This window comes from Acartia tonsa, chromosome 4 (genome assembly GCF_053477335.1).
Source record: "Acartia tonsa isolate MP-2025a chromosome 4, ASM5347733v1, whole genome shotgun sequence".
Lineage (NCBI taxonomy): Eukaryota > Metazoa > Arthropoda > Copepoda > Calanoida > Acartiidae > Acartia > Acartia tonsa.
In genome coordinates this window covers 15,037,805-15,051,332 of record NC_137263.1, presented here as the reverse complement: position 1 = coordinate 15,051,332, position 13,528 = coordinate 15,037,805, and the positions used below count along the sequence as shown (strand labels likewise).

At 33.2% G+C, this 13,528-nt stretch overlaps 4 protein-coding genes across 7 annotated transcripts in view; 3 read left to right on the top strand and 1 right to left on the bottom strand.

Moving 5' to 3' along the window:
* HSPC300 (hematopoietic stem/progenitor cell protein 300) overlaps positions 1–13,528 on the top strand; it is a 128,995-nt gene that overhangs the window by 102,219 nt on the left and 13,248 nt on the right. The window lies entirely within an intron of this gene.
* Hem (Nck associated protein 1 Hem) overlaps positions 1–13,528 on the top strand; it is a 124,220-nt gene that overhangs the window by 102,219 nt on the left and 8,473 nt on the right. The gene's annotated exons all lie outside the window — the stretch shown is intronic.
* Positions 3–3,429, top strand: LOC145316219 (prostaglandin E synthase 3-like). 2 transcript variants are annotated; one of them, XM_080156577.1, is made up of 5 exons: positions 3–181; positions 980–1,166; positions 1,625–1,737; positions 2,179–2,243; positions 2,887–3,429. In XM_080156577.1, exons 1-5 carry the CDS (start codon positions 165–167, stop codon positions 3,048–3,050), a joined length of 546 nt encoding a protein of 181 aa, XP_080012703.1. In that variant the 5' UTR covers positions 3–164; the 3' UTR covers positions 3,051–3,429. The 2 variants fall into 2 exon arrangements, with proteins under 2 accessions (XP_080012703.1, XP_080012704.1); XM_080156578.1 differs by having other exon boundaries at positions 6–110.
* Positions 4,910–13,212, bottom strand: emei (transmembrane protein 161-like emei). Of its 3 annotated transcripts, none has more exons than XR_013878367.1 (14): positions 12,690–13,212; positions 12,054–12,150; positions 11,606–11,724; positions 11,308–11,373; positions 10,828–10,954; positions 10,238–10,346; positions 9,434–9,599; positions 8,818–8,958; positions 8,272–8,380; positions 7,296–7,421; positions 6,447–6,566; positions 5,938–6,082; positions 5,291–5,480; positions 4,910–5,130 (listed from the first exon to the last, which is right to left on the bottom strand). XR_013878367.1 is itself a non-coding variant. In XM_080156576.1 (13 exons), exons 1-13 carry the CDS (start codon positions 12,791–12,793, stop codon positions 5,395–5,397), a joined length of 1,515 nt encoding a protein of 504 aa, XP_080012702.1. In that variant the 5' UTR covers positions 12,794–13,212; the 3' UTR covers positions 4,910–5,394. The 3 variants fall into 3 exon arrangements, 1 of the variants encoding a protein (XP_080012702.1); XR_013878366.1 differs by having other exon boundaries at positions 4,910–5,113; XM_080156576.1 differs by having other exon boundaries at positions 4,910–5,480.

Below are 13,528 nucleotides of genomic sequence, written 5' to 3'. Positions count from 1 at the left end.
CTTTTATAGGCTTTGATGAAAAATATATAATTTTAAAAGCTTTCTCGTGAAAGTTCTGGATTAGTCTGTTTAGTTAGCACATTTATAAATATCACAGCTATGGCTCAAAAGTAAGTTTTATTACCAAATATCAGTTAAAAAGCATTTACCATCAAAAAGTTAAAATGTCCCCTGATGAAAGGTGAAATAGCATTAGTTTTACAATTAATAAATTTTGTCTTTAAAATCATAAGCTACCTAATTAATTTTGATTCTTTGAACTAAACTTGATCACAAAAATTTGAATTCAATATTGTCAATTATAAGGAAAAAGATTTCTTGAGAAAAAATCTTCAAGAAAACTTGCATTTGCCTAATAGGGAATCACATAATTGCAGGGCTCGGCTGCCGCGCGTCAGCCACGACAAAGCCTCAAATTTTTAACCGTTTTGATATTTTGAAAATATTTTTGGAATAGAATGCTGCCATATTTGGGTCAGGTTTAGACTTCTATCTGATTTATGTCGAGACCTGCATAATTGTTATGCATTCAGATATATTTAGATATACTATAGGTAGACATACGTATGATATAAAAACATTTAGGTGCTCACGCCTACACTGTTATGGGTCAAAATGTACTTTTTGGGAGACCAGTGCAGTATGAAAAAACTTTAAAAGGCCTAATTCTAATATGTATTTCTTATGCTTAAAATACTTCATAAAGTTTAAAGTCTTGAAGTCGATTGCCTTAAAAACGACATTGAATCATTTTCAAATTAGTAGAATTTGACCATTTTTATGTAAGTTATTCTCAATTTTGCATATTTATGTTATTCCATCAATTAAGAAATATTTCTTTAATAATTACTTATTACTTATACATTGTATATGTTTATTTATTTACTTTGATGACAATTTTTTTGGCTTTTAGATTTAATTCAGATCTCAGATATCTCAGACTATTTGAATAAATAAAAAAATATATTGAATAATTTAGATTACCCCCTCCCGGCTGCATGTGGGCGCAGCGCCCCAAGCACATCATCCTGTCCATCCAGCTGACAGATGTGAAGGACCCTGTGATCAAGGTTGAGCCCACGAAGCTCTACTTCAAGGGAGTGGGGGGCACAGAGATGAAGGAGCACGAAGTTGAAATGGAGTTCTTCAAGAAAATTGATGTTGAGGTAATTTTTTTTTCATACAAATTGCCGGGTTGAGAACCTTTTCCCTCTTATTTTTCAAATAATGCAAAAGGGGTAGTTTTTTTTCCTATGCCTAAACCCTTCAGGGGTCCCTAACCCGGTGGGGCTACCAATTACCCAATATACCTAACCTAAAGTAATTATCAAACAATCGAAAATAAACATAGTTTAAAAATAGAAATAGAAAACTCAAATGCATAGGATAATTATACTATACAAAAATATTCCGTAAAAAATAAGTTAAAATTGAAAAAATGACTTTCTGGTAATGATTGCTGTTCTTAACTTATTGTACAAAACTGGTACAGGAATCATCATGCCAGGTTTAAAAGTAATAAGACAATTCAAACATGCCTAAATTAGCTTTACCGACGGATGGACCGACCCTATATGAAGAAAAGCTTAATTATTACTAATAAAAATATGAAAACTCACTTTAGAAATCCAAGTATGCTGTGAAGCCTCGTGAAATTTCCTTTATCCTTGAGAAGGAAGAGGAAGGTCCATACTGGGACAGACTGCTGGCAGCTAAGGTCAAACAGCCATGGCTCAGGTAATTACATTTTATTAGAGTGGAAACTTTTAGAATAGCTTTTTCATTATTGGGGAAACATGAAACAAGTTTTGAAAAGAAAAAATTTTGTCCAGGTGCAAATTTACTCTTAGGAGTAAGATGGTACTTTTCCCTAAAATAGTTATAAACCTTCCTAGGACCTATGTGAAGCTTCACTTGAAAGGATAACCATATCGATTCAGCGGTTAGCGAGACACAGATCTTTAAAGAATTAAAATATAGGGTAATGGATTTAGAATATACATTGATGTATTTCCAGGGAAAAATTTGTTAAAACTTAAGGTTTCTCAATTATTGGTCAGCTCGTTCATTTAGTAGGAGAGGAGGGGCTTAAGGTGGTGAATGGGGGGTATCGTTATTTTAGCCAGTAGTACATGAAAATCTGATGCAACGTCCAAGTAATTATATATTGAATTTTAGGGTTGACTTTAAGAATTGGAAGGATGAGGATGATGATGAGGAGGAAGGACAAGGACAAGATCTGGGTGAGTACAGAGTTCCTTGGCCAAGTGGGGGCGTTTTGTGTGTAAGGGGGGGGGGGGGGTTGATAAAATTGAACACAAAAAATCTTCATATTTTTGTAATTTTTATACCCCTTGAAATTTTTTTTTTTAGTCGTCCCTTTCAAAAAAATTTAAGCTGGCAATCACTATCTTTGAAGTTTGAAAAACTTTTTCTGTCACAAGTCTATTCTTTCTTTCATTTGTTCAACTGTTCCCTATTTATTTTTTTAATAGCGTAGCTACTTTATAATTCACTCTGTCTGTCAGTCCGTAACGCTATGAAATGTGGTTTTCTCGACTGCTTTTAAAAATAGACAGCTGAATTTTTTAATTTTTAGTGAAGATTCATATGACATATGCTCATCTAATCTATACATAGTTTTGTCCGTCTGTCTGTCAGTAATGCTTAAAAAGATGTAAATGTCATTGTTTTAAGGTTAAGGGATTTTTTAAGGTTTTGCATATTCTCTTTTTTTTTGTTATGAGAACTGAACATCAGCTATAAAACTCACATTGTCTGTTTGTCCATTCCATGATATGTTTTTGCTTCGCTACGTATGGATATTGTCATACTTTTAAAATTATTTTCATTCCAAATATGTAACTGACTGTTCCAATATTTCAGAGGAGATGATGAGACAGATGGGCGGACTTGGCGGCGCACAGGGAGCAGCTGCAGCCGCCGCTGCCAGCGGAGGACCACAGATGGGCTCCAAGGGCTACCAGAGACCAAGCCTGGATGATCTGGACATTGAGGATGAGGAAGATGACATGCCTGACCTGGAATAAAGATTGGACAATGAAAGACAAATAATCTTTCTTCAAATATTTGAAGATTAGGATATATTAATTTGTCCTAAATTGTTGACAAATAATATCCACTTTATTATTTTTATATTGCTCAAAAGTTGGAGTAATGTTATTATATGAAATTTTCAGTTTTTCTTTTAAATCTCCACTAAGAAGAGTACCTTTTTGTGTATTTTTTCCATAAGTTATTTAAAATTAAATTTTGTAAATCTATTGATGAAATTACTGTAAAATCAGGGTGATGTGTTATAAAAACGACTGATACAAGCTTCTCTGAAAATTCTGCAGCAGATTTGTTAATTATTTTTCTGTAAATATTTGTGCATTTTATATCTCAAATAAAATCTTTTAAATTGTGTTTTATAGTATTCTATTCACTATCAAATCTATATCTTCTTAAGGATAAGTAAAGGCATGGCTCGGCAGCCGCGACTTAACCTTAAATTAAAACTCTTTTGTTTGCTGTGAAAAGTTTTTTGGAAAGAGATATTGTCATATTTGGGTCAGGTTTAGACTTTAAGCTGATTTTCAAAATTGTAGGTTACATTTTTTTGTTACAAATATTGGCTAACGTTATAGGAAGAAATGACCAAATATGTGTTTATAAAATACCTTCTCTACAAAAAACGTGGTTATAGCCCCTGCGTGGGTATCAAACTCGGCTGGGCTTATACTTCTAAGACTTTTCTTAATAGTTTGCTATGGTCAAACTTAAAACATTTAGAGTAGCTTTTTAACAAGGATAACAACTTCTATAAAACGAAGCTTTAAATTCAGAAAGAACAAAAGAAAAATAACTCCTGTAGAGTGTCGGAACTCAATAAGCAGAACATTAATTTATAAGTATAAATAGAATTAAATAAATAAGTTGCAGGATACAGTAAAAGGACATACTTTAATTTTTAGGATTTTTTTATTGAGATGCCCTGCTTATAATATTTAACTTGTTGTTCCAGGCATTATTATACCAAAAATCGGATAAATAGGATAATTATATCGTACAAATAGTTGGTTAAATTTTTTTTTAATCAGCATGTTTAAAATGGACGTTCAGATTTTCTGGGAACGTAACAAACTGTTATAGGAATTATCGACCACAGTTGGAAATCGATATAACCTATTAAGCATGTCTAAATTAACAAAAACAGCTAAGCGTTACGGAGTGACATGGCACCATGATAATAAAAAAACCTTAGCTTTTTAAAAGCGAAGCTTTTCTATAATTAGGGTCGGTCCGTACGTCCGTCCGTAACGGATAGCTTTTTTCGTTAATTTAGACATGTTATAATTGTCCTATCGATTTCAAATTTTGCATGGTGATTCCTTTTAAAACATGTTGATTTTTTTACTTTTTTTAAATAGCTTTATTCGTTAATTTAGGCATGTTAGAATTGTCCTATCGATTTTAAATTTTGCATGGTGATTCCTGTAACAGTTAGGTACGAGTTAGAAAGCGTAGCAACTCTATAATCATTACCAGAATGCCCGTACGTCCATTTTAAACATGTTGATTTTTTTTTACATTTTAACAACAAATTTGTATGTGACCTAATTATCCGATTGGTCTGATTTTTGGTATACTGATTCCTGGGACAACAAAGTACAACATTATAAGCGAAGCAACTCTATAATCAAGTCCTAAAAATGTAAGTATGTCCATAATCATTATCCTATATCAAGCAGTTTTTTCAACAAATTTACTTACAATTTTGCTTTGACTCTTATACATTCGCATTCTGATTATTCAGTTCTGACATTATACAAGTGTTAATGTCCGTTTGTCCTACCCTTTCAGAGCTTCGCTTTTATTGATGTTGTCATCCTTGTTAAAATACATGTTTTTATATTCTTCTTAAGTTTATTAAATCAATAACAAAAACTACAATAAGTTAATAATGAGATTATTCTAATTTAACAGATTCTAACAATGCCCAGGGGATAAAAAAAACTAAGGCTACAGAATTAATTTTAACAATAAAAAATCAGAATGGACAAAGTTAAATTCAAATTAAAGATATGTTTCGATTATTCGGGTATAGTCCCTTTAGTGGCAACGCCTCTTAAGGGTCGTTTCGTCGTATTTTCACAATGGCTATTTTAGGTGATTGCCCCGCAGGGTTAGACCCCCCCCCCCCGCAGGGGCTAGAAATAGGAGAAAAGCTACTGTGAAAATACGAAGAAACGCCCCTTAAGAGGCGTTGCCACGGAAGGGACTATACCCGATTATTCTTAAGCAATAGCTTTTAAATCAAAACTGAATGTATTAACAAATAATAATAAAAACAAGGGTAATAATGTCCATTCTGATGGAGAAAATATAATTTTAAGCAGTTGTAAAATATGTTTGATATCCAATGCCAATGGCGGCTGACAGAAACCAGGAGAAACAGCACCACCAAGTGGAAAAACCTAAACAAAAAAACAGCTGATTAATATCATAGCTGCGTCCATAAGATAGTTAGCAAAAATGACTAGATTAAGAGAAAGATTTATTTAATTTTCAAAATCAATGGGAAAAAACAAGTCTTGATATATTTCATTACAATTATAGTTTGCAGTTACCATGCCATGCCAAATTACAAATGCCACAATTTGTTTTCTCGAATTTTTGTGCATCTCTAGTTGGGTTTAAATATAAATAAAAATCTGCCCAGGATATTTATAAAGTTTCATTAAAATAGAGAATAGCATATAATAATGAGGGTTATTTATTGCATCGTATTATTGACGTCTTTCTGTGGATTTTAAATTAAATGAAGTCTGTAATACGATGCTCTACATAATTTTTCAGTATGGTTGAGAACCGATTCTAATCCAGCGGATACTAATCGACTTCGAAGTTATACTGGACGATAATTTGACTGACCTAGAAGACCCTTGAAAACTTGTGGTGTAAAGATATGTTTGAATGAGGCCCAGGCGAGAGAAAATTGCTCCTTAATGGCTCCGACAGTCTCCTCCTGGTTCAACATCTCTCCCAGACCAATATCTGGTGCTCCTTCTCCGGGAGTCTAAACAAAGCATTCATCATAATCATAGTCTAGGACAATGTAATCTAGAGACACACTCTCTAAATCAGTTAATAGCAAAACAATGGAGGAACAGCCGAGTTTTACATCGAATTAAATATTTAATAAAGTCTTAAATATTATTATTACTTTGAGTTACAACAAATTTTCATGTTCTCTAATAAATAGAACTTGTAGCTGGCTAAAATAACAATCCTCCCATCCACCCCCTTTACCCTAACCCCACCCCTCCTACTGGATGAACGAACTAATCAATAAATGAAGTCCACGTTAGCAACCTATGCTATTTGACGACAATTTTTCCCTTGTCATAATATCCACGTATATTATACATCCATTAATTTACCTTACTAATTGGACATTCGTCCTGGTCTGGTATCTTAGTGGCAGTACCGTTCCAGGAACCATCTCCCAGGCTCTTGTACAGAAAACTCAGGTACAGGATGAGAATCATCGGTGCAACATACTAAACAAACATTAAAGTATAAGAATAGGGAGGGGGGGGGGGCACGAGTTATATGTGACTTTGCCCTATGTGTTAGGTCCATGTGCCAACTTTAAATTGGGTCTTTGAATACCGGCAAATAGCGTCGAAAATATTCAAACAGCCAAATCGCTACAAAAGAGGAGAAAGCAATTTGCTAGCAAACGAAAGCGGTCTCCACCAGGTAATTGTCGGCCAGTCGTGGTTATACATGTAAACTTATAAAACTAGTAAGCAAACATTCAAAGTCAAGCATGATATTTGTTTTCTCAGATCATTAACTTTAAAATAATTTATGGCAATTTCCTAAGAGGAGCCAAGTCGAGAACCCTAAACCCGCCTTAATTTGAAATAGATTGAAAGTTAGGGGAAGGGTGTAATTTTTTATTTGTTTATTTTTTACTTTATGTCAAATTAAGTTATATTATACATAGAGTACTGGTTATCCCCCCAGGGTTAGGGCACTGCATTTATAGGCCATGCAGGGGTGAGACATGGGAAAAATCTAACCCCTCCCCCCGCCTCTCTTGTTCAATAAATTTAAAAAATAAATAGTGTACTGTTCAGAGCTAGATAGACTTTGAGGGAAAGCAATTATTTTAAATTTTTTATATCATATAATTTTGAATTAGAAAAAGAAAAGATAGTTAGTGCAGCTCACGGTAAAATGTTTCTGGTAACGATGCACTAGATCCAATAAATATTCTTTACCTGAAGAGTGACAACACACAGGTAATAAAAGACCCTGATGACCAGTCTTTGTAGATCTATATTTGAAATCTTGCCAGCCTCCTGCTTCAGGTCCTGCACCTTCTGGTACGCAAGGTTCAGGTACGCCTAAACAGGAATATTAGAAATCTTGCCAGTCTCCTGCTTTAAGGTCCTGCACCTTCTGGTACGCAAGGTATATAAAATAAACAGGATATCTATCTGTCTGTAACGAAGGAAACAATATACCTAAATCTTGAAAGAAAGTCTCTTATTGGTTAAAAGCAAATTTTAGATTGTATTAAGTAGGGTTGGGCCGGATATCCGGTGTGGCCGGATATCCGGCCGGATATCCGGCCATTTTCAATATCCGGCCGGATACCGGATATTGAAACTATCCGGCCGGATATCCGGTTCTATAATTTTTTATACTTTACACCAAAAATCTCTGCTTTTTAAAATTTTAAATGGCTATAATTTTCTTATTATTGAAGCTAGAAGAACATTTTATCTGAACAAGTTTAACTTTATGTAAATTTATATAAGATTTATGAAAAAAATTTTTTTTGCTACCTTAGTATCTGGTAATTTGGCCGGTTATCCGGCCGGATATCCGGTAATTTGGCCGGATAACCGGATATCCGGCCGGTTACCGGATATCCGGCGTTTGAAATCAGCCGGATATCCGGTATCCGACCAAAAAAGTATCCGGCCCAACCCTAGTATTTAGGTGGGGTATTAGTATTAGTATAAATATTTAAGAAAATTTCTACCCCGTCTATAAAATATAAGATTTTAGGAGGATTCTGGAAATACTATTAAGAAACCTAAGTCAATAATATATCAAAATAAGACAAAATACTTTTTTAAGGGTAGTGAAAGTCTTAAGGAAATAAGAGCAGAATTATGTTACATATATCGAAAAATAAGAAAGAATAACTTCTGCGAGATAATAAAAAATTCGCAATCGTGAACGTACCTGTAAATAAGTTGGCATAACAGCTAGTCTGTATACAACACTGAGTATTATAAGATAAAGTCTCATAGTCTCGAACTGGGCCCCTGTCATCAAGGGTTTGCTCATATTCCTAAATCATTTAAAATAAAACTGCAAACAAATATGGTAGAAAATATGGCATATCATAAACCTTAAGTTACATAAGGTTTTTCCTTCTGTGTGTCCGTCTGTCTGTACTAAAAGATCCCGCTGACCCATCCGAAAGATTTTTATATGTCCAGGGAAGCGTTTTGAAAGCACTAAACAAGATAAAAAACCCGGATTTTTCCGAAATATACAATAAATTGTAGCATTAGATGTACTTAGTCTGCCCATATGACTACGAAAATATTATATTTTTGTTCATATCCCATAGACAATATGTGTACTTACTACTTATAGGAGGGAAGGATTTCAAAATAAGGAAATATTCTGTATTTTTACTAGATACCTATAAAAATTGGGGATAAAAATTCAGTCGGAAATTTGGAAATGTATATGAAGAATTAGGATAAGAATATTACTTACCTATAAATTCTTTGAGTGAGTGGATCTCTAGTGAGAGGTCTGATCCATAGAGTTGTTAGCAGAAGAGGAAGAATAAATCCAACATGAAGCAGGACATTACGAACATTACTCTGGCTGAACTTTAGAGAGTCCCAGTGCATTCTGAATTATAAAAAAAACATTAGTTTTGATATCAATGTACATATCCTCAAATAAAAGTAACAGGAAGTCTGTCTTTGTGAGTCTGTTTGCACCAAAGGATATCCCTTGCCACTGCTACGATATGGTTCTCCTTTACAATGCAATGTAGCTTTTCATAGGTCCTTGGAAGGTTTACAACTATCGAGTGGAGGGTACCAACAAACTACCAAAAGAAAAAATGGCCACCCAAGAAATTTTCAATTCTTTCTTTTATAAACTAAAATGAAAAGTACGGGGGGGGGGGGGCGGGGTCGACTACACCCCAATCAACATCAAGTGTCCCTAAAGACAAAGCTAATAAGAATAGTGTTCAAACATATTTCTTTATAAGTTCCCAAAAAACATACCTACTAAATTACGCGTAGTTTTTTTTCTCTCTAGATAACTAGAAGAATTATTACCTTTCCTCTTCCTTTAAATAAGTTTTAAAACCTACTTCGCAGTTCTGAGGCCAGGGAAAGTGAAGAGAGCTCCAATCAAGGCACACCAGAGCGCCAGGAAGAACTTGGTGACAAGCTTGCTGGCAGGTCCTGACGAGTCCAGACCAGCATTACTCTCCAGAAAGGCGGCAGCGCTCGCATTAAAACTTCTGTATGCCTCATCTACAATATTTTTGAAATTAAAACCGATAATTTTGTAAAAAATTGGTAAGCACATTATTATGTTTAATGAAATAAATAATTTCATTTTAAAGATATCATAACAAAAATTGATGAATAATTTTCAGGCATAAAAAATATTTGTGATATCACTATTGTAGATTAACCTCTAAAACACCCAAGACAGACCAATAAATGTAAGACAAAGGGGGGGGGGGCGGAAGTGACACTTATAGAAACCAAAACTAAAAGACAAAGGAACTCCACTAAATAAAGAGTTACAGCTCTTAGATTTGGAATGTCGGTTGCTTTAAAGAGGTACAATATGGTAGTGTGAAGAAACGGCGGTGGAACCGCCGCTCTCGCCGAAAACTGCCGTTTCCCCCCGTTTTTTCTGCCTTTTATCGCAAAATTAGATAATTTTCAATCCTCTGAGAAAAAAACTCTTTTTTGCATAAAAAAAATATATTTTCACTTATATTAGGTATTTAAAGGGATAAGAATAAGGCCGATAAAATTATGTACTTCCCCAAAGTTGTTAATCTATCGAATAAGAAAACGTTATTATATAACTTTCGAGACAAGTCCGATAAACAGCCCAATAATGTCCCTTCACTCCTAGGATATAACTAATATATGACCTAGACCAGTCTCAAGGTTGGATTCATCCACAACAAGAACAAGCATCGCCACAAGAAGGTAGGCTAGACCCATCACAAGAACTAAAGATCTTTCACCTCCTTCATCACCCTAAATAAATATCGCAGTGAATACAAAATATGTTATAAAAGATGAATTTATTTATTTTTTCTCAAATAGGGTCGGGTTCATCAAGGAAAGCTTAAGTTAAAGTCATATTCACTAAAAGCTGACTAAATTAAAAGCAATCTTGTAACCATCCATTATACGGGCTGTTAAAATATAGAGACATTGTATCTACTCAATTTATTGTAGTACAGCCTCCGATACTTGCACCAGCAGCAGTTATATTTCTAAAAAATTAAACTTAAAACAAAACATTTCCATTTCTATGTATTTTTAAGAAACCTAGTTGAGTTTCTTTCCTCCAACCCCCTCTCTATTTCTTTCCCCTAATAAAAGCAAAATACGAGAAATTTCCTTATTTTGTATTTCTCCACCACCCCTCGGAGGTCGGGAGAATTTTTGGAAAATATACACCCTGAAGTAAGATTAATTCTAAGGTAACTGAAAGTTTTAAAATTGATCTAACCTCAAAATATTGACCAGTGAGTGTGAGGAGAAGCCTGAATGAGAAACCAAGGACGAGAATGAGCCAAACCAGGGAAAGATTCACCTCCTGATTAGCTTTGTCAGGTAACAAGAAGATATAAATCTCACTAAATAAAAAAATAGTATTAATTCTAAGGAGGGAGGGGATACTGGGCTGTTTATTACTCTGGTATCCAAAGTTTAATAATAACGTTTTCTTATTCGTTGAATAAAAACGTTGGAGACTTTTATTTATCTTCATTGTTTAGTTCATTAAGTTGAGTGTCCAAACATTTCAACTACTAATTGTAATCTACATTAGGGGCATTTTATTTTGTATATTGTACATATTATTCCTAGTTAATTCAATAATTTTCATAGCAACAAAATAGAAAATGCAATTGCAAAAATTTTTTTTAATGTTGTTTGTTTCCAGAAATAAATAGTCAGCAATTTGAAAATGAATGATAATATTTCTCACCTTAAGGCATATGTGAAAAACGAATAAGCAGCAAAGTCTAAAAGCCACTGATACTCAGAGTAAAATCTAAATATAAAAATAAAATATAAATAGCTAGGTATATAGTTTAATAACTGTCTGCATATTTCATTTTATTTCTGGGGAAAATGTCTTTCCTCTGAAGTGAAATTGCTTTGGTCCTAAGAATTTTTTTATAAATCCAGTTTCCAGTGAACAATACATTTGATTGAGTATAATCAATACTTATATATTGTAATTAAAAAATACAAATACATATTATAATGAAACAATGAATAACCTGAGTTGGACTAAATCTCCCACAACCACGGGAGCTCTATCCAGGCTGAGGTCAATATTTCTGGGAACATTAAAAGTTCCGTCGTTTTTAGAACTTCCATTCTTTTCAGCTTGTTTACCCTGAAAAGCAAAAATCCTCTGAACCTCATTAAATGAAAGTAAAAGTACTTAAAATACCGTTCATTCCTCCATTATTTAACAGCAGAATTTCACAAACTTTAGTACCTAATCTTTTCTCTTTATATTTACATAATTAATGCAATGAAACTTGGAAAGTACAATAATTAAAAGAATTGGCAAGGATATTTTTTCATAAATTATTTTATATGAAAATAATTCTTTTGGTATTCCATATTCATTAAGAACATGTGACTGATTTTTTCCTCAATATTACACATTACACATAAAAAAATTAAAATGCATGATAAAATCCTTAAAAATGAATTTACCCTTCTTCTTTCTTTTTTGTCCTTCGTAATTGGATTTGGTGCATATTGTCTCAATTCTTCGTCAGATGGGTGTAAATATCTCACGAGTCCAGCAAATCTAAGAAAATAAGAATTTAAAACTTTAGATAAGGATATGTGTAATTGTATATGGAAATAAAAGATGTTAATTACTGATCCGAGTATCTTAATAATATATCCTTTACTTGGACAATATACCAATTACCATTTATAGATATATGATGACATAAATCAACGGAGAAAGTTTACACATAACAGGATATATTGTTAAAGTCGCGTAAATAGGATGCCTAGAAATATGACAGAATGATCGAGCATCAAAAACGAGTTAGAGGTTTCGGGTAGCAAAGTGTATGTGTGGTAGGTTAGGTTTAATATAGTTTAAGTTGACAAGAATCAGTCAAAAAAATGGCGGATTCCCGCGGATTTCGGATTCTTATTTTTGGCGGATTCTGGATTCGGATTCCGGGTTCTAGTAATATTTTAAAAGGCTTTTTTTTTAAAATGTAAGTGCTACATTATATATGTCCTAAAAATTAATGTTCTTGATGTTCTCTATAATTCACTTCCGATCGAGAATTGAACCAGATTTTAAAGGGGATGTTTTCATCTGTATACCTTGATGTGAGTAGCCACCTGGCCAGAGAGAAATGCGCGCCAACCCTGGACAAAATTGTTGCCATCATCATGGTTATCACAAATTGAACACCTAAAACCGCCATTCTCACTCTTTTCTCTCACTATTACTGATGTTTATATTACGTTTTTCTTCCAATCTAAAAGTCAACAAATTTCAACTTTGTTTCATACACATATTATCTGAAAAATAATATAATTTTTATCCATATCATATTTTTGGCCATATAGTTAATTAAAGGACAGGTGAATTTGATTTTAAACCAACTTTGAAAATAATGGGTTAACTATTATAAAACACTTAATTCAAAGAAATATCAATCATTTATGGATAAAAAAGGTTATTGTTAGATAAATATTATTCAAACAGGTAGATTTATATATTTCTACTTTATTATAAATAAGAAAAGATGCTTAAAACACGTTATAATAATAAAAATTTTAATATTCCCCTGTTTGTGCTAGCAGGCCTGGATGTTGTGAGCTCAGCTGATCCGTCTGCAAAACATTGGCAAGCCGTGCCAGGGGTAACAACTTTTATTAGTTTTTTTTTTCATGAATTATTTTAATTTTTATTCGCAAACGAAGATAATATTTTATATAGCTTAGCTAAAGCAAACTTGGGGTATATAGGGTTGCAATGTTTAAATCTTTCTCAGTTTGTCGTCTGGTTCCCGGGTAATAAGGTTAAATTCATTGTTTTTAAATCAGAAATTATAATTTTTATATTGGGGTACTTAATTGAGATTTTTAAATTTTGATTATTTGTTTCAAATTATATTTTAGTTTTAAGATTTATTTGTTTTTTTTTAAACAAAATA

Excerpts from the sequence above, each read along its gene's own strand:
- LOC145316219 (XM_080156577.1), top strand. Across the intron at positions 1,167-1,624 it reads TCAAGAAAATTGATGTTGAG|AAATCCAAGTATGCTGTGAA; the intron begins GTAATTTTTTTT and ends AACTCACTTTAG. Across the intron at positions 2,244-2,886 it reads AGGACAAGGACAAGATCTGG|AGGAGATGATGAGACAGATG; the intron begins GTGAGTACAGAG and ends CCAATATTTCAG.
- emei (XM_080156576.1), bottom strand. The coding sequence starts at position 12,793 with ATGGCGGTTTTAGGTGTTCAATTTGTGATAACCATGATGATGGCAACA. Across the intron at positions 11,725-12,053 it reads ACAAAAAAGAAAGAAGAAGG|GGTAAACAAGCTGAAAAGAA; the intron begins GTAAATTCATTT and ends TTTGCTTTTCAG. Across the intron at positions 10,347-10,827 it reads TCACTGGTCAATATTTTGAG|GGTGATGAAGGAGGTGAAAG; the intron begins GTTAGATCAATT and ends ATATTTATTTAG.